Below are 18630 nucleotides of genomic sequence, written 5' to 3'. Positions count from 1 at the left end.
GTTACACATTCAACCTCATCTTTCCTATTTAGGCCACTGCTCAATGTTCCCTGGAGACAAGTGATCTAGATATGCAAATTCAGATAACTAGCTGCTTTAAAACTGATGAAGTTAATTGACAGACTGGGTGACCGCTTTGCAGAACACCTTCGGTCTGTCCACAAGCATGACCCAGACTTCCCTGTCGCTTGCCATTTCAACACACCACCCTGCCCTCATGCCCACATGTCCATCCTTGGCCTGCTGCAATGTTCCAGTGAAGCTCAACGCAAACTGGAGGAACAGCACCTCATCTTCTGACTAGGCACTTTACAGCCTTCCAGACTTAATATTGAGTTCAACAATTTCAGATCATGAACTCTCTCCTCCATCCCCACCCCCTTTCCGATCCCCCTTTTTCCAATAATTTATAATTTTAAAAAATTTTTTCTTTTCCCACCTATTTTTAAATTTATTTCAATCTATTGTTTTATCTCTACCTTTTAGCCCATTTTGGTCCCTTCCTCCCCACCCCACCCCCACTAGGGCCATCTGTCACTAGCTTGTCCTGCTTGCTACCCTTAATGTCCCCATTAGCACATCCCTTAGATAATATCACCACCGTCAATATCCCTTTGTCCTTTTGTCTATGACATCTTTGGCAATCCCTTCTTTGCCTCCACCTATCACTGGCCCCCTATCCAGCTCTACCTGTCCCACCCCCCTCTACCAGCTTATATTTCACCTCATTTCTCTATTTCCTTAGTTCTGATGAAGAGTCATACGGACTCAATGTTAACTGTATTCCTCTCTGCAGATGCTGTCAGACCTGCTGAGTTTTTCCAGGTATTTTTGTTTTTGTTTCAGATTTCCAGCATCCGCAGTATTTTGCTTTTATCTTAATTGAAGAGCAACTGTACCTGCTTGGATTGTGGGGTTCAGATCAGAAGAGCACAACATTTAGTGGATTTTATTTTTGACTATTTTGCAACACAAGCTTCTTTGTCCAGCCTGTGAAGTTCCTTTCTTTGCACATGTGCACAAAGCTGACTTTGGCAAATTCAATGTACTTAAAGCTCTCAAGAGTGCAGTGCTAGCAAAGGTTGTTGCTTCCATTTGGGGAACCATCTTTACCATCTGGCCTGGAGATTTTAAAGAGCTGCAGCATCTCTCTGGTTCTCTCTACGACATCATTATTTGAAAATATGCACCCACCAGCAGAGTACAATGCTGTCAAAATGGTCATCAGGCATCTGTGCAGTATTTGAAAGGCCCTGATCTCTCTAGCAACAGTTGACAACCAAAGTTGTTCAACGTATATTTATCAGATCTACACAAAACCTATAAATATAATGCAAAAGTTAGTACAACAAATTGTGTAACTACAAGTATACATATCTTAATAATGATTAAGAAATATTATTCAAATATTGCCATGATATTGGAACAGGAGATTTCATTTATTATATAAACTTTAATTTATATAGCACACTTAGAGTAATGAAAATATCCAAGGCACTTCAGGAGGAGCTATATCAGATAATATATGATACCCAGCCACAGAGATATTAGGTCAAAAGACTAAAAGTTTGGTAAAGATGTAGTTTCAAGAAGTGATCTAAAAGGAGAGGGTGGAGAGGTTTAAAGAGGAATTCCAGAGTTTAGGGCTTAGTCAAATGAAGACATAGCTCCAGTTGCGGAAGGATGAAAAGCTGAAGATATTGTCCCAGCTGATGTGAAATATTTCCATCCATGTGTCAGTATTAGGATCATACACTACAATTCAAAATATCTGAATAATAAGCATCTCATTTTTCATTGTTGTATAGAGATAAGCAAAACAATTAATTATGCTTGAATACATTTATTAAGAAAATATACATAAAAGAAACCATCAGTATATATCAATCCACACATAGAGAAAAGTACAGCTTTATTTGGTACATAAAGCCCCAAGTAATAAACCACTGCTCAGCTATCTAATACTGCTAGCACTTATGCCGAAATACCGGTAATATGCAAAACCACCTTCAAGTATAGTGCAGACTCTGGATATCGCTTAAAAAAGGCAATAAGTCAGCTAAGTCACTCCGTACCATCAGAAATATTCACTTGGCTACATTCAAGGAAAACCACAATGAACATATCCACAGCCCTAATTGAGGTTTGTACAACAAACTGTACGATGTTTCAAGTTCTTATTTTTCTAAACTGCACTTTATTGAAATAAAAACACAGCTTTTAAGAAAACAATTGTTTGATGTTTTGGTTAATTGCATTTGCTTTTAGAATTTTAAAACCCTGCCATTAACTTGGATAATAACTGATTGTCAAATGAAAACCTGTTACTGTGGGAGTTCTGATCATTGTGGCATGTGTTGAAATTCACTTCTTTCATTAAATCAAGTTTATTTCAAATGAAATTATTGAAACGTGTACACATTTCATTTAGTAAGTAACACAATCTTTTTTTTTGTATTAGTATTAATGTTACCAGCTCTTCGCTGAGTCCTCAACTTGAAACCCAATGGTAGCTTCCTTTAGCACAATGGAAATAGGTGATGATAGTTCAATTTGACATACTGATTTTCTCCATCTAGGAGTAATTTTGATAAAGTATCAAAAGGCAATCAACTGCTAAAGCACAGCTACTCCCCCATCACAGCGGCTGGTTATCATATTCCCGATTTCCATCCATGTGTCAGTATGAGGATCATACACTTCAACAGAGTCCAGAGTAACAGGAGCTGAGGAATCCCTACCTGATGTTCGACCTCCTACTGCATAAAGAAGGCCATTAACAGCAATAACCGAAACACCTGCTCTTGCCATTTTCATAGGTGAAACCTCAAACCACTTCTCCTGGAAAAGGAGGGCGGGGTTGGGAGGGAAAAAAGTATAAAAGAAATCTGAATTCACCAAATCACACCTTGTCACGTCTCACGCCAAGTTGCCTTGACTGATACGATCCACCACGTCATCTTGTAGGGCTGAGCAATGCATGACCCTAATGGTACAGATCTCACTAATTTCCAAGTCCATTTAATATCATTCATCTTCAACAGAAACAACATTAAAAAAATACAAATTTAGCCCAATGTTCCTGATCTCAAACTATTGTTATGCAGAAGTGCCAAGTGGAGGGCAGAGCAGACCGGTAATCAGTGTGTTGTATGCAGAATTTTCACTTCATTCAAACAGATCAAACCTTTGGCCTAGTGGTAGCATTCCCACTTGAGTCAGAATTTAGTGGGTTGTGAACTTACTCCTTACTTTCCAGGCAAATGAAGCTCCAGCTTTGAATTCTGGGTTAATATGCAGCAAGATATCAAGGTCTAGTGCAGTGGGAATAGCTGGCCTCCAACCAATATCCCCCACAACTAACCCCCTTGGTGATGGCATACTGGTATTGTCACTGGACTGGTAATCTGGAAACCCAGGGGGAGTGCTCTGGTGAATGGTGGAATTTGAATCCAATAAAAATCTGGAATTAAAAGTCTAAAGACTGTGAAACCTTCGCTGATTACTCCTAGATTCCATTAGGGGAAGAAATCTGCCGACCTTCCCTGGTCTGACCTACATGTGACTCCAGACCCACAGCAATGTGGTTGACTCTTAAAGTGCCCTCTGAACAAAGGCATTTGGGGATGAGCAATAACTGCTGGCTGAGCCAGTGACGCCCACATCCCATAAACGAATAAAAAAAGAAACATATTGTATGGGTTGTGGTAGGTTCTCTTGTACAGGATTTATCAGCATATAAATATGAATCCTCCACTACTTCACAAGGGAAGAGTTTAAAGAGATGAAAACAGTACTAACTAAATCAAACTTTTTATTTATGTGAAAGGAACGATGCATAATATTTTTTAAAAATTAAACATTGAATTGGAATGTCCTATGACATAAGATGTTCCATCATTAGAGGCTAGACAAAACAACAGTACAGAATGTTCCAACACACCAACAAAAATCTCCCATTCGCTGCTGCAAAAGAACAACTGGAGAGACCTACATGTGAAAAATGCTCAATTCCCAGCAGCAAGATGTTTTTCCAGGTCTCTGCAGCCTCTAAGCTGCTAAGGAATTTCTGCAGCTTCCTAAATGGATGGAGAGGGGCTTAACCTTTCAGTCTGTGTAGGCATAGCCTATTTATTACAATGAATCAGGAGTGAGCATTCTTGGGTTCTTGCCTCACTTGCCTGAGATTGGTAAAGAAAGCTGATGACAGAGCTTGTGCTGGAATCCTTAACAGATTTGTAGGGGTCATGGGGGCAGGCAAAGAAAGATGAGATAAAGGTAAACTCAGTTTGAATAATTGTATCAACACCACACCATCCCCCAAGACGGTGGCCTTCTCATCAATGAAATCTGGCTACTTTTATTCAAGAATCACATTACCATCTATTCTGCACAGTTGACCAATCGGCAGCAAGAACGTTAATATGTACCAACCTATTACAAACACAATCGCCTAATTAATCAGCAGTAAGATCCAGAACATATTCCCACCCTCCACTCTATATCACCTGTTCCATTCAATCATCCAGATGACAGGCAAAGTATGCTGCCTGAAATGTCAATCCCTGCCAGTTCTTGGAAGGAACTCTTATGGTAACAACTGCTCTTTTCAGAGCAAATTGTACATGGTACAATTGTAAAATTGTTTTATTCAATTATTCCTCTCACTTTGAAAACCTTTAAACAACTTTTTATAACGCTAATAAGTTATAACAAAATTGTAAGCAAACTACACCCACCTCCTGAAGTGAATACTTCTCTGCTGTTCGCAGAGCATTCTGAGTTTCATTCCACCCTCCAACAGCATAAACACAGTCATTCAGAGCAGCTACTCCAACATAGGCTCTTTTCGTCTTCATATCATCTAATGTTGTCCAACGCTTTGTGATAGGATTGAACATTTCAGCTGAACGGAGTTCTGACCCTGAGTCACTCAAACCTCCAACAACATAAATTAAACCTATGAAACAATTAAAGATATTTCTGACTTGTATTGTTAATTATTTGTTTCAATTTTGAAGTTTGTCAAATCTATGGAAATGTTTTTTGGCATAAGCTTTAAAGTCTTGAAACATGAACTTCCTAATTGTTATCAGCAATCCTTGCTGGAAAGCAAACGTATGGATTGGTCTCAATTTGCTCTAATTACATTCATGTTTGGGAAAGGTTATTGACAAACATTATCCAGGTGCACACATGAAAAATGGCCATTTGAGTGAGATATTGGAGGGCTGCTTGCTATATGACCCACAGATTCAGGACAGGAAGCAGAAAACAGGGCAAAAGAAATAATAATTTAAGCCATTATATCTTATTCAATCCTCAATCCAATACAATAAAGTTAGTGCAACAACAAAAACAGGAGTGTTAACTAACAAAATTTGACATATGATGATATTCGGGCAAATGAACAGAAGTGTTGTCAAAGGAGGAAAGTGAGGAAATTCTAGAGCTTAGGGCCTTGGCAGCTGAAGGAACAGTCACCAATACTGGTGCAATTAAAATTGGGGATGCCCAAAAGGCCAGAATTGGCGAAGTGCAGGTATCTCACAGAGTTGTAGGGCTGGATGAGATTACAGAGATAAGGAGGGGGGCGGGGTAAGGCCATGGAGGAACTTTAAAACAAGGATGAGGACTTTAAAATCGAGTTGTTGTTCAACCGGGAGTCCATGTGGGTCAGCAAGCACAGTGATGATGGATAAACAATGCAAGTAAGAATTTATGCAGCAGAGTCTTGCATTGTTTCATGTTTACAGAGGGTAAAGTATGGGAGGCTGATCAGGAATGTGTTGGAGTAGTCACACCTAGAGGTAACAAAGACATGGATGAGGGTTTCAGCAGCAGATGAGCTGAAACAGGGACAGAGTCAGGCAATGTTACCAAGGAGGAAATAGGCAGTCTTAGCAATGGTGTGATATGTAGCTGGAAGCTCATCTGAAGCCCAAACATGACACCAAGGTTGTGAATAGTCTAGTTTGGGCTCAGACAGTTGCAGGGAGAGGAGTGGAGTGAGACGCTAGAGAACAGAGTTTGTGACAGGGACTGAAGACAATGGCTTTGGTCTTTCCAATATTTAGTTGGGAAAAAATATCTGCTCATGTAGTACTGGATGTTGGATAAATAGTCTGACAGTTTAGGGACAGTGGAGGGGTCAAGAGATGTGGTGCTGAGGTGTGGTTGGATGTCGTTAGAGTGCATGTGAAAACAGGCAGTAGCTTATGGATGATTTTGCTGAGCAGCAGCTTTTGATGAGAAAAATGATGGGGCCAAGAATAGATCTTCTGACTACATGAGATGTACATGTAAGTCCCTGACTACTTTTGTATGTTGCTCTTAAATTGTATTGGAAGTGGCACCACTAAGATACTGTAAAAGCACCAAACTAACTGTTTTGCCTCAAATGTGGGAGCTGGAAGAGAATACATTGCAGATAATTGTCTGGTTAGATAAAAATGGAACGAGCTGAGTGCAGTTCCATCCAACCTGATAATGGGTGGAGAGACACTGGAGGAAGATGGTTTGGTCACCCGTCTCAAAGGTTACAGACAGGTTGGGAAGAGTGAGGAGGGATTGTTTACCTTTGTCAAAGTCACATAGGATGTATTTCGAGACCTTGATAAGAGCCATTTCAGTACTGTGGCAGGGACGGAAGTCAGATTGCTCAGGTTCATAAAATTGTACCTTTGTGCACAACAGTGACATCTATCACAAACAATCTTAATAACCATATGGTACGATAAACTTAAGTGACAAAATAAATCAATGAGTCATATTCCGATGGGTGGTGTCATACCTTGCATTTCACAACACCCAAAGAAGTAACGAGGGACAACCATGTTACCAATAACTTCCCACTTATTGTCAGAGGGGTCAAATCTTTCCATAGTCTTCCCAATGTCTGCTCCTACCCAGCCTCCTGAAAATAATCAAAAGATGTGCACTGATTGTTAATAGTAAGGGCTCTGAATCCTCATGAAATCTCACAAAACTGCCCTTCAGGCTCACAAGTTAATTTGGAAAATTAAAATTTGTTACATTTATTTATTTATTTGCTAAATCTGTACATTAATTCCCAATGTTTTCCCCCTCCACCTCATGCAATCTGAAGGGGCCATTACTTCCATGTAACTGCTCTTCTGTATGTCCCCACTACAATGGTTTTGTTTAATTCAGACTCATAAAAGAGAACTTAGTGGTGTGAAACTAAATAGACTTGTAAATAAAATCAGAAAAGTGCTTCAAGTATACAACACGCCAGCTTGTTCAACTTACTGTTTGCCTCAGGCAAATATATTTGGCGATCTGTGGTGAATAGCTTGACAATTAAACAACTAAGTCACCAGAGGACTTCTTACGTTTCTATCATTCAAAAGTTGGTAACTATGTGGTCTAATACCAGCCAAGCCAATTACCTCCTTCAGCCCGCTGTCTATTTTGCACAGTTGGTACATTGGACTGCCAGGTGATGCTGAAACAGGGACTTCTGGCAGTGTCCAAAACATAATAAACCTTTTCTACTATAGTACAAAAATGCTATTTAACAATACCAAAGGCCATTACATGATCGAAACATTTTTTCTAGCAGTCCTCTAGGGCTAGATACTACTTATAAACCATAAACACTAGATATATGAAATATATTTTACAGACATTCCTACCCAGAGCATAAATAGCAGCATGACAGGCACACACAGCAAGTCCACATCGTGGAGAATTCATAGAGGCCACAGCTGCCCATTGTTTAGTAACTGGATCATATCGTTCAGCACAGTCAAAAATCATGGAATCACTTTCACCTTAAAACAAAATTGTAATGTTATCTTCAAAATGTAACAAACTATATTTATCTTCAACCTTGTCAAGACATCACAAACATAACTAATTGTCATGCTGATTGGAAATTTTAAATTCTTTTTGAACTTATCGTGGTCAGTAAAATTAAAAATGTAAAAATAAAAACAAAAAAACTGCAGATGCTGGAAATCCAAAACAAAAACAAAAACAGAATTACCTGGAAAAACTCAGCAGGTCTGGCAGCATCGGCGGAGAAGAAAAGAGTTGACGTTTCGAGTCCTCATGACCCTTCGACAGAACTTGAGTTCGAGTCCAAGAAAGAGTTGAAATAACATATTTCAACTCTTTCTTGGACTCGAACTCAAGTTCTGTCGAAGGGTCATGAGGACTCGAAACGTCAACTCTTTTCTTCTCCGCCGATGCTGCCAGACCTGCTGAGTTTTTCCAGGTAATTGTGTTTTTGTTTTTGAAATTAAAAATGTAATCTGTCCTATAATTGAGTTAATTCCATCAATCCTTTCTGTAAAATTAAACAATTCCTCAGATTGTTCACTTTTTCTGATTGTGAATAAGTCCCTAACTACTTTTGCGTATTGCTATTAAACTGCAATAGACGTGGCACCACTAAGATACTGTAAAAGCACCAAACTGACTGTTTTGCCTCAAGTACTTCAAATTCCCTTAATTACCCTAAATTTTCCCAACTACCCAAAATCCAGTCAACTTTCTGAGTCATTAGCTTTTTTTTGTGAATTTAGCAACTTACTGGAATTTTTCTAAAATTTATCTAATTCCCTCCTCACCTTGCCATCTAAATAAATAAGCCTCATGTTAATCAGGAACAAAAACCAATCATAGCAAGAAGAAGAAAAAATCATACTTATCTATAAAAATTAGGAGTCCTAGATTTAAGAGAAAAACTGTGGATTATTGAGGGAAGATACTGAGGCACAATTTGCTAAATCTCCTTGAAAGACCAGGTATAGTGACGGAAAAGATCTTGAATATAGATAAACAATCCAAGCAAAACATCCCTGTACATTCGTATAGCAAAATTTAAAAGTTCTAGGATAAAGAAATAATCAATCCTCAAAGTAAGGCTTATGAGCAGTGAAATAAAAGTGTAATCAGAGGACAGAGGAGTTAGGCTTGAGCCATATGTCCATCAATAATAACTCTAGCATACAAAGTATTTTTGGAGGAAGGTCTGAGCTGGACATCACCTAACATGGCAGGTGAGACACAACTAAATCAGCCAGCAGCAGAAACAGATAAGATTTAAAAATGAGAAATCACTAGCAGAAGCAGTCACTATTAGAAGGATTAAAAGCTTGCCAACTAGCCTGAGTAAGCACAAAATACTTCAAATCTTAGGTCTTAATGACTTAGAATTAGTACTTAGGGAGGAATATGGGACATATAAATGAAAGCCCAAGCATATTTGTATTTCTCAGTTTGCTTATCCTGAAGCCCTGTTCAATACAGTAGTATTAACTTAAAAAAAAAACATTATTCCCTCATCCCCATCTACATACTCAAGAATTAGAAACAAGTAGATAATAAAGGAGACAAAATGTCCACCCACACATCAAAGGTGATGGGGACCCTGCTCTGAAGCTCACAATGACAGACAGTAGGCTAGTCACAAACCACAGAGGAATTGATCATAGATTTTATATCCTATAAGCAGAAAAGCTATTTGAGGAAACAATTGTTTACACCATAGTAACTTTACTTACCACCTATTACGTAGATCATTCCTTCGAGGACTGCAACACCCAGCCCACTTCGGGCCTGGTGGAGGGACGATACAGTGGTCCAGTATTGACTGAATGAATCAAACCGTTCAACACAACTGAGAGTTCTGCTATCACTCCAGCGACCCCCCTGAAGCCGTGTGTACCCACCTTGTAAAAAGAAATGATAAAACATGGCTTCAGTAGTGCCCTATCAGATGCTGTATTGTGATGCAAATATACTATACATTTTATATATATAATATATATATATGATAAATTCTAATTCGTTAATTCATCAACTGTAACCTTACACTGGCGTTCTATTAAGGACGCAGAAAAAAATGCAATTTCCTTTGAAAGCATGGCTTGGAACTTGCAGGACTCCTGATAGTGAATGGTCAGTGTTCGTTGCCATTACCTTGTTGAATCGGACTTCCTTTTCAGGATTTAGCACAAGCACAAAATAAATCAAAATTCCTGAAGTTGCGGTCCTTCATTCAGTGTTCTCCCACAGGTTACAAAACAGAAATCTCCCTCCAGTAAAACCCCCAACCATATAGCCGACAATCAATGAAATCAATTGCTCTGTTGAGAATTTCCCTTTTTGTCTCATATCACTGTTAGAAACTGTATAAAAAGTTAAGCTTTCTTCATGGAGTGTAACTGGGTTTTTAATGGGAATCTACTTCTAAACAACCTATCTGGCCCTGAAAATATAGTGGAATGTTATTAAATTTCCTCATTGTAATTACTAGATTTTTTAAAACTAGGTTTTTAAAATAAATAATATTTTAAAGTTTGTTCACAATATTTCAACTTCTACCTTAACCCCAACAGTATGTCCTGATCTTTATTTTGCAGACTGTAAAATTTTTTTAAAGTTGCATGATTAATTGTGTTTTTCATTTCCTGATATGCCACCTTTGAGAATTGTTTAATGTGATTGGCTACTTAGGCAATTTGATGACTTCACTGCAGCGCAAAGTTGGGAATCCCAGTAATGAAGGTTACAATCAATTGCATGAAGAAAAATAAAGTTCTTATCACAGAGACTGCTAGGTCTTTCAGAACAGCTTTCTTTGAGATCAGCTGTGATTGCTGTCACTTCACCTTGGGCTGCAAATTACAGGTCTATTTTTTTTTATTTACCTAAAACTCCACCCAAAGCTTCACTGAACGAAAGCTTTAAAAATACAACCACTAGTTTTGTTGCTGAAAGGGATAAGAATCTCTTGGATGCAAATCAATGGCTAGAATCCTAATAAAACAGGGGCACAAGTGACATGGTGCACTGATCGTATACAGTTAATAAATAACAAAAAGGGCATCTACCCTCAGAAGTTCAAGCTGCAACACCTTTAATTTAAGAAAGGTTTTGGAATTCAGTGAAGAAAACTCAATGTTGCATTCAATTTACATTTCAGTAAAGGATTGACATGCTGGGTCTCTTTTCTCCTGAAAAAAAGGGCTGACAGATAACTTAATAGAGGTCTTTAAAATTATGAAAGGTTTTGATAGAATGAATAGAGAGAGAATGTTTCTTGTTGGGGAGAGCACAACTTGATGCCATGAATATCAAATAAGCACTAAGAAATACAATAAGGAATTCAGAAAAAAAATTCTTTACCCAACACAGGGAGTGGTTGATGCGAATCGTATAGATACAGTAAGGGGAAGCTAGACAAGCCTATGAGAGAGAAGGGAATAGAGAGTTACAATGATATATTTAGATGAGGAAAGAGGGAGGTGGCTGCAGTGGAGCATAAATGCCATCAAACACTGATTGGGCCAAATGGCCTGTTTCTGTGCCATATAGCCTATGTAATGCAATTTGCTTCATGGTCATACAATTTTCAATAAATTTTACATTCTACCCTCCACAAACTTGAGGTTATGCAAAACTTTGCTGCATATGTCCTAACACCTTTGCTGGCCTACAATGACTCCAGGTTAAGCAACATTTTGATTATAAAATTTCCATCTTTTTCAACTCATTTGATGGCCTCGCCCCTCCATATCTCTGTAATCTCTTCCAGCCCTACAACCTCCGAGATGTATACGATTCTGCAATTCTGATCTCTTGAACATCCCCATCACTGGCAGCTGTGCCTTCAACTGCCTAGGTCATAAGCTCTAGAATTCACTCCCCAAACCCTTCCATCTCTTTACCTTTCTTTCCTCCTTTAAGACTCTGTAACCCTATCTTATGGAAGATGGAAAGTTTTTTTTAAAATGTCAAATGAAAATAAGATTGTACTTTCAAGAAGTAACGTCATTCATGATCAACTACACCGCCAACATCATTAAGGTTGTCACATAAAGAACGGCGACTTGGGCTAGATAAACATTACAAGTTAGCATCTTTGGAGAAGCAGGGGAAAGAAACTATGAATGAGATTTTCAACCATGGTACTCTCTCCCACTTAGGATCATGTGGATTTTTGTTTAGAAAACTGTTGGAAATATTGTCTCAAATGTTGAAATGCAGCAGACCTGTATCATGAACAACTTAAGGAGATCCAGGAAAGAAACAAATAGCATATGGTCATGTTCAATAATGGATACAAAAAGAACAATGTACAAAACATGCTAAACTACAGAGTCACTATATAATGTACTAGTTTTCAGGTACTGTGTTTCAGGTCAATGCATTTGATCCTACCTGTCTTACTTTTCCGTTGTACAGACATTTTATATAATTGTATGTCCCAATTATTGAGCAAGAGGTTGACCATCAATGTTACACCAACTTGTAAATGTGTACAACCTACCAACTGGGTTGTAACATGATGATGCACTAGATCTCATTGGTTGTTTCAAATATATTTAGATCTAATTACGAAAGTACAATAAAAAGAGAAGGTAACCTATAGCGTAGAGGTACTTCCTGGCCTTCCTTCGGGGACGAATCTTTGACGCAGGTGACAGTTTGCAGAACTTGGTCTCTTTCTGAGGTTTACTGACCTCCCTGTATTCCTCCAGCAACTTCTGCAGAGCAACACGTAGACTAAAATCAGGAATACCTGGAGGTAGGAAACACATTCTACTGTATTTACCCCAAAAAAGACAGATGTGCAACATCATAGAGAACATTCTATACCACAATATATAAAGCATCAAAGCCATCAATAATACAAGCTAAAAGTTGTGTTGGAAATAAATAGATGGAGGCTGGCATGGGGCGACTTTGGAAATTGAGCATATTATTAGCTTGTTGCAATAGTTAAACTACCATAATAAAGACATCGAGAAAATTCAACTAATAGGGTAAGATGAAGAAGATCTTAATGTGAAATCGATATGCTAGAGGTTTTTGATTCACTGCTTACAAAATTTCATTATTTTTAGAGCATTTAATTCGATTAAAATTACAGTTTGCACAACTCCATGACAGCACAAATTGTATGTGGATCCTTATTTTCTCATGGGTAGTCTTTAATGGTATGATGGTACATGGCACTGATGGACAGATCATTTGGCACCCATATATGTCATACTATGAATTTCCTTCTCAAGGGCAATTAGAAACTAATCCTAGCCTTGCCAGTGATGCTCATATCCATGAACGAATGAAAAACCAAGGTACAGCAAGTAATTAAGAAGACAAACAGAATGCTATCCTTTATTATAAGTGGATTGGTCATAAAAGATGTTATGCTTCAGTTATACAGGACATTGGTCCGACTGCACCTGAAATACTGTGTGCAGTTTTGGTCTCCATATTTAAGGGTGGATGTAAATGCATTGGAGGCGGTTTAAAGGAGGTTTACTGGATTGATACCTGGAATGAGCTGGTTGTCTTATTAGGAAAGGTTGGACAGACTGGGCTTGTTTCCACTGGAGTTTAGAAGAGTCAGGGGTGATTTGATTGAAATATACAAGATCCTGAACAGCCTTGACAAGGTAGACGTTGAAAGGATGTTTCCTCTTGTGGGTGAGTCCAGGACTAGGGGGCATTGTATTAAAATTAGAGGTTGCCCTTTTAGGACAGAGATGAGGAGAATTTTTTTCTCTCAGAGGGTTGTGCGACTTTGGAACTCTCCGCCCAAGAAGGTGGTGGAGGCGGGGTCATTGAATATTTTTAAGGCAGAGTTAGATAGATTCCCTTGCCTAACAAGAGAGAACCCATGCCCCCAATAGTCAAATAGCTTGGTTGACAGACACTCTGCAGGTACACATTACGAGCGGACACTAATTACAACAATGACTGCCATGTCATTGGTTAAGTAGAGAAATGCAGCAGCCAATTTGACCACAGCGAAGTCCCACTTGTATATAGAAGTAACGTTCTGAGAAAATACTAAGCGTTACCAAGTTAAGCTGACAATGTGGTATACTCAAAACTCTATCATACCTTCAATGTACTTGAACAACCTCCGTGAAGACAGTAGAGGGAAGCGAACAGGATCCAGAACTTCAATCACGTACTTTTTCCTTTTGCCCATGTCTTTCAGAACCCATTCCATAGCAGTCGTGAAAACTTGATATTCATCCTCGATGTGGAGTTCTTCACTCTTTAAAATCTTAACCAGTTGATCTTTTTCTAATCCCATAAATTCCTCAGTTTTACAAGCTTCCAGAAAGTGCACATAAATATAGCTTTCACTGAACTCTATAAGATCGTGGCATGCAATTTGCTCAGCAAATTGATAAATTCCTACACAGTTTGAGGGATCAACTTGCCCTTTTAAAAAATCACTGCACATGTTCACAATCTCAGTTAACTGCAACATATCTGCTGCAAGAATCACTTCTTGTACGTTTTTTATGCTGACATTGATGATACCTGTTTGATATGGAGGAGAAGAAAGAAAATGTATTTTAAAGCCCATACAAGAGGACCACTTATTTGATTGTGAGGTTAGAGTGGTAATGTCATGACTGAACTTGTCAGTGTTCAGTCTGATGGGGCTTTAAATTAAAGACTGCAGTACCAGCTACTCTCCAATAAAAGCTGTTTCAACAACATAACAGACACTGAATACCAGTCATCAGTATTTTGTGGGTTTCTCGTCATTCATTCATTTGGTCTATCAGTCAGCTCAGCTCCCACTGTGAATGGTCCATTATTAGTTATTTTGTTCCTGTCTAATGGGACTGTCTAAATTTATTTTTATTTGTTCTTGGGAAAGATTTTATTGCTCATCCCTAGCTGACCAGAGAAGGTGATGATGGTGCTCCCACGATTGTGTTCGGAACGGGAATTCTTGAATTTAGAACCAGTGATGAAGAAGCAACAATGTATGTCCAAATTAGGATCGTGACTTGGAGGCATCATGCTCTCATGACATTGTTGTTCGTCACTTTCAGTGATATAGGACACAGGGACGAGAAATGCTGTTAAAAAAACTTGATGAGTTACTGCAGAGTTTGCTATAGATATTGCAAAATGTAGTTAGAATGCATTAATGATGCAAGGAGTTATATAATGGAATCCACTTCCAAGAACACCAATGAATCGAATTGCTCCGTCCTTGTGCTACTGACCCTATTCAGTATTGTTGCAACTGTACCCATTTGGGCAAGTAACAAGTCATCAAACTGGCTCCAGACTGGAGCTTGCTAAGTGGCAGGGGGTCAGGTATTGAGCCAGCACCAACCCAGCCTCTGCCCTGCTCATGATGTTGCTATTGGTGGTCCAGTTAAGTACCTGGACAATAAACGTTCATGGTTGGGGGCCTTAGTTATGTTACTGCCATTGAAAGTTAGTGTGTGGAGGGTTGTGCTTTATCTCGTCATTGCCTGACACTTACTTACATAGGACAAATGTTATCTGACATTTGTTAGCCAAGTCCAGATGCCATTCAAATCCTGCTGCAAGCTGACATGCACTGCATTATTACTGAAGTTGTAAATGGAGTGGAATAATAACATATTTGTACAGCGTCTTTAATGTAATAAAGCAATTCAAGGTGCTTCACAGGAGCGTTAGAAAACAAAAGTTGACACTGAGCCACATAAATAGATATTAGGGCAGCTGGTCAAAAACTTAGTGAAAGAGATAGGTTTTAAGGAGTATCTTAAAGAAGGAAAGTGAAGTAGAGAGACAGAGAGAGTTAGGAAGGGAATTCCAGAGTTTAGGGCCATCCCATTTCTGACTTCATGACAGAGGGAAGGTCATTGAAGATGCAGCTGATGATGATTAGGTTCAGGACAGTGACCTGAGGAACTTCTGCAAAGATGTCCTGCGGTTGTGATGACCAGCTTCCAACAACCTCAGCCATCTGTCTTTATGTCAGGCATGGCTCCTTGATCTTCACTTTAACTTCCACTCCCGCCCGCAACCCCCCATCCCCATCTCTCTCTCTCTCTCTCTCCCCCCCCACCCCGCCAACTTGCTTTTGCTGAGGCTCCTTAATGCCTAACTTCACCTCTCCTCTGACATTCAGCTCTTGCATCCATTTCTTAGGACATTTTCATATGTTAAAGGTTCTATATGAACACAAGCTGTTGTTTCTGTATTTCTGGATCAGTGCTGGAACAAGGTCTAGAGCCGAGTGGTTTCAGCAGAATACAAAGATGAGCCCCAACTTCTTTTTGCTACAACGAACTGTCTTCTTAAACCGTTCTCTCCTGTCACCTCCACCTTCACTCTAACAATAAGTGCCAGGAGTTCAAGGACTTCTTTGTTACCAAGATTGAGGCCATCCAATCGGCTGCCTCTGCTGCTTCCCTCCCTTCCATCAGGCCAATGGGCTAAGCTTTCTCTAAAGGTTCTCCCCTGCCCTAGCCCTGAACTCATATCGTTCTCTTGTTTCTCTCCTATCCCCCCCTCATGTCCTCTCTAAGTTCATGTTCATCAGACTCAACTTCTGCTCCTTCAACCCTATTTCAACTAAACTGCTGACTACACAATTTCCCTTCATGGTCCCCATGTCATCAGTTAATGTCACCTCTTCAGGCGTTGTACCTCTTTTCTTTATATCTGCCTTGGTGACATCTGAAATCAGTGTTAGTTTTCCCATATATGCTGACGACACTAAGCCCTACCACAAATTATCTCACTCGACCTCTCAGCTGTTGCTAAATTATCAGACTGCTTGTCCAACATTCAATTCAGTACTGGATGAGCAGAAATTTCCTCCAACTAAACATGAGAAAGGCTGAAGCCATTGTTTTCGCTGCCCACCACGAACTCCATTCCCTAGGTACTGACTCCACCTCTCTCACTGGCAACTATCTGAAGCTGAACCACACTCTTCACTACCTTGGTATCACATCTGACACCAAGATGAGTTTCCGACCTCATTACTAAAATCGCCTATTTGCACTTCTGTAACAGCGTTTGGAAGGTATAAATAATCCGTTTAGATCTGGTATGTAATTTTAAGATGACTCTTCTTGCTTTGTTACCCCTACTATGCTAAATATAAAACACAGGTCTTTCTAAAATATTTACTAGACAGATTTTTTTCAAATTAATTAATTTAGTGCTACTCACATTTTTAAAAGGTCCCCAAAAGAACTTGAAAATCTGATTACAGATATAAATAATGTATTATTAAAACATGAGTAAAATTTTCTATGTCTCCTTTCAAACAGCGAGATCTGATAGAAAAGTAAATGTATTTAAACATAATGCCAACTTAGTGCATTTCCCAGTTGAAGAACTGGGAAAAAAACACATTCATAACTTAAAAGTGTGTATAAAACGTGTATAAAGCACAGTAAGTACACAATTAGATTCAATCAGTAAGTAGCAAACCAATGTGTTTTTTGAAACCATGGACCAGTGATTTCTGACCCTTTTGTCTGATGGTTCTGCAGCCTTTATTTCAGGATACACAGTGCGGATTGTAAGAAAACACACAACAGTCAGTATAGCACACAGTGTTCCCAAATTAACAGAATAAATACACACCGTTCTGCAAGGAACAAATTCTGCCATATCTGTGACATCCATTTTTTTCAATCCAACCTAACTCACTATGACACTCAATGATAATTTCAAATATTGAGCATGACACGTGCCCCAAAGTTGAAATATTATCTATACATCATTACATCTATAACAACTTTATTGACTACTCAAAATAATTGATATTTTTGTATTTGAGAGCAGCACAAACAAATAACACTCGGGCACCTTCCTGAAAAGCATTCAACATATATTATGACCATTAATTATCACATTAACAGCAATGCAAAGTCCTCTCTTGCATTTTGACCTTATGTCCCCTCATTAAACCTGGAAACTAGGAGAAAGGGTGTTGTGTCAAGGGCTGGCTTATCTAAACGAAAAGGTGCATTAATATAGTTCCTTTAATGCAGCAAGTGCCAGGGAGCTTCGCAGAGGATAGACAGACATAAAGAGAGGTGGAGACAAACAAGGAGATATTAGATAACCGAAAGCTTGGTCCAAAAAGTGAGTTTCAAGTCTGAAGGAAATATTTCACTTTAGACCTGAACCTGAACTGTTCCCATCCACAGATGCTTCCCTCCCTATAATGTTTTATTCCCAATTACTTTTCATTGGGCTTGTAAGAACTCATTGAAGACTCTCCCGGACAATTACCTGTGTAAATAAACTCCAGGAGTAAGCGGAAGGTTTCTGCCTCGATGCCATGGATCTGGATGAGTTTTTTGCTGGCTTCCTGCATCCCTCCTGCGAACAACACTGCGAAATACGGGCTGCTAGCGGCCAGGATCAGCTTGTGGACGCTGAAAAGCTGTTCCTCCACCTGCAGCTGCACATCGCAGAAATCAGCTCGGGCCCTCATGCGGTTTATCTGGGCCAGCAGGGCCCGGGCGTGTTTATCACAGGCCGATCGTCCCGGTTCCCAGGCCGGGCTCGATCCCGGCTTCGGATAAACGCAATGGGCCATCACCCCGTTACCCAGCAAACAATCAACACCCAGACGGGCACAGTCAGGCAATCGGAAACTCCTCACACAGCCATCAATCTGCTAAACCCCGGGAGTGGGGAAACAGACCGCTCTCGCTCTGCTCCGGAACAGTCCGTCATCGGCTAATCCTCCCTGCCAGGAGCAGTAATCGAACCCCGTATGACAGCTGCCTGAAGTCGCCGGCCGCATTTTATGGTTGGTCCTCAGCAACCGTCCATTACAGCAGCAAGTGCTGAGTCCTCCGGGACAGC

The 18630-nt window shown here is 39.5% G+C and overlaps 1 protein-coding gene across 3 annotated transcripts; it reads right to left on the bottom strand.

The window, feature by feature from the left end:
* Positions 1-1827: 1827 nt before the first annotated feature.
* LOC121289234 (intracisternal A particle-promoted polypeptide) lies at positions 1828-18630 on the bottom strand. Of its 3 annotated transcripts, none has more exons than XM_041208460.1 (8): positions 18049-18629; positions 13888-14319; positions 12401-12556; positions 9534-9701; positions 7659-7796; positions 6794-6916; positions 4740-4960; positions 1828-2841 (listed from the first exon to the last, which is right to left on the bottom strand). In XM_041208460.1, exons 1-8 carry the CDS (start codon positions 18356-18358, stop codon positions 2617-2619), a joined length of 1773 nt encoding a protein of 590 aa, XP_041064394.1. In that variant the 5' UTR covers positions 18359-18629; the 3' UTR covers positions 1828-2616. The 3 variants fall into 3 exon arrangements, with proteins under 3 accessions (XP_041064394.1, XP_041064396.1, XP_041064395.1); XM_041208462.1 differs by having other exon boundaries at positions 13888-14076; XM_041208461.1 differs by lacking the exon at positions 6794-6916 and having other exon boundaries at positions 18049-18630.

This window comes from Carcharodon carcharias, chromosome 16 (assembly GCF_017639515.1).
Source record: "Carcharodon carcharias isolate sCarCar2 chromosome 16, sCarCar2.pri, whole genome shotgun sequence".
Classification (NCBI taxonomy): Eukaryota; Metazoa; Chordata; class Chondrichthyes; order Lamniformes; family Lamnidae; genus Carcharodon; species Carcharodon carcharias.
Note: the sequence above shows the minus strand (reverse complement) of the source record. Positions and strands in the feature narration are given on the sequence as shown.

Excerpts from the sequence above, each read along its gene's own strand:
- LOC121289234 (XM_041208460.1), bottom strand. The coding sequence starts at position 18,358 with ATGGCCCATTGCGTTTATCCGAAGCCGGGATCGAGCCCGGCCTGGGAA. Across the intron at positions 9,702-12,400 it reads GAAGTACCTCTACGCTATAG|GTGGGTACACACGGCTTCAG; the intron begins GTTACCTTCTCT and ends TCTTTTTACAAG. Across the intron at positions 7,797-9,533 it reads AATGATCTACGTAATAGGTG|GTGAAAGTGATTCCATGATT; the intron begins GTAAGTAAAGTT and ends TTTTGTTTTAAG.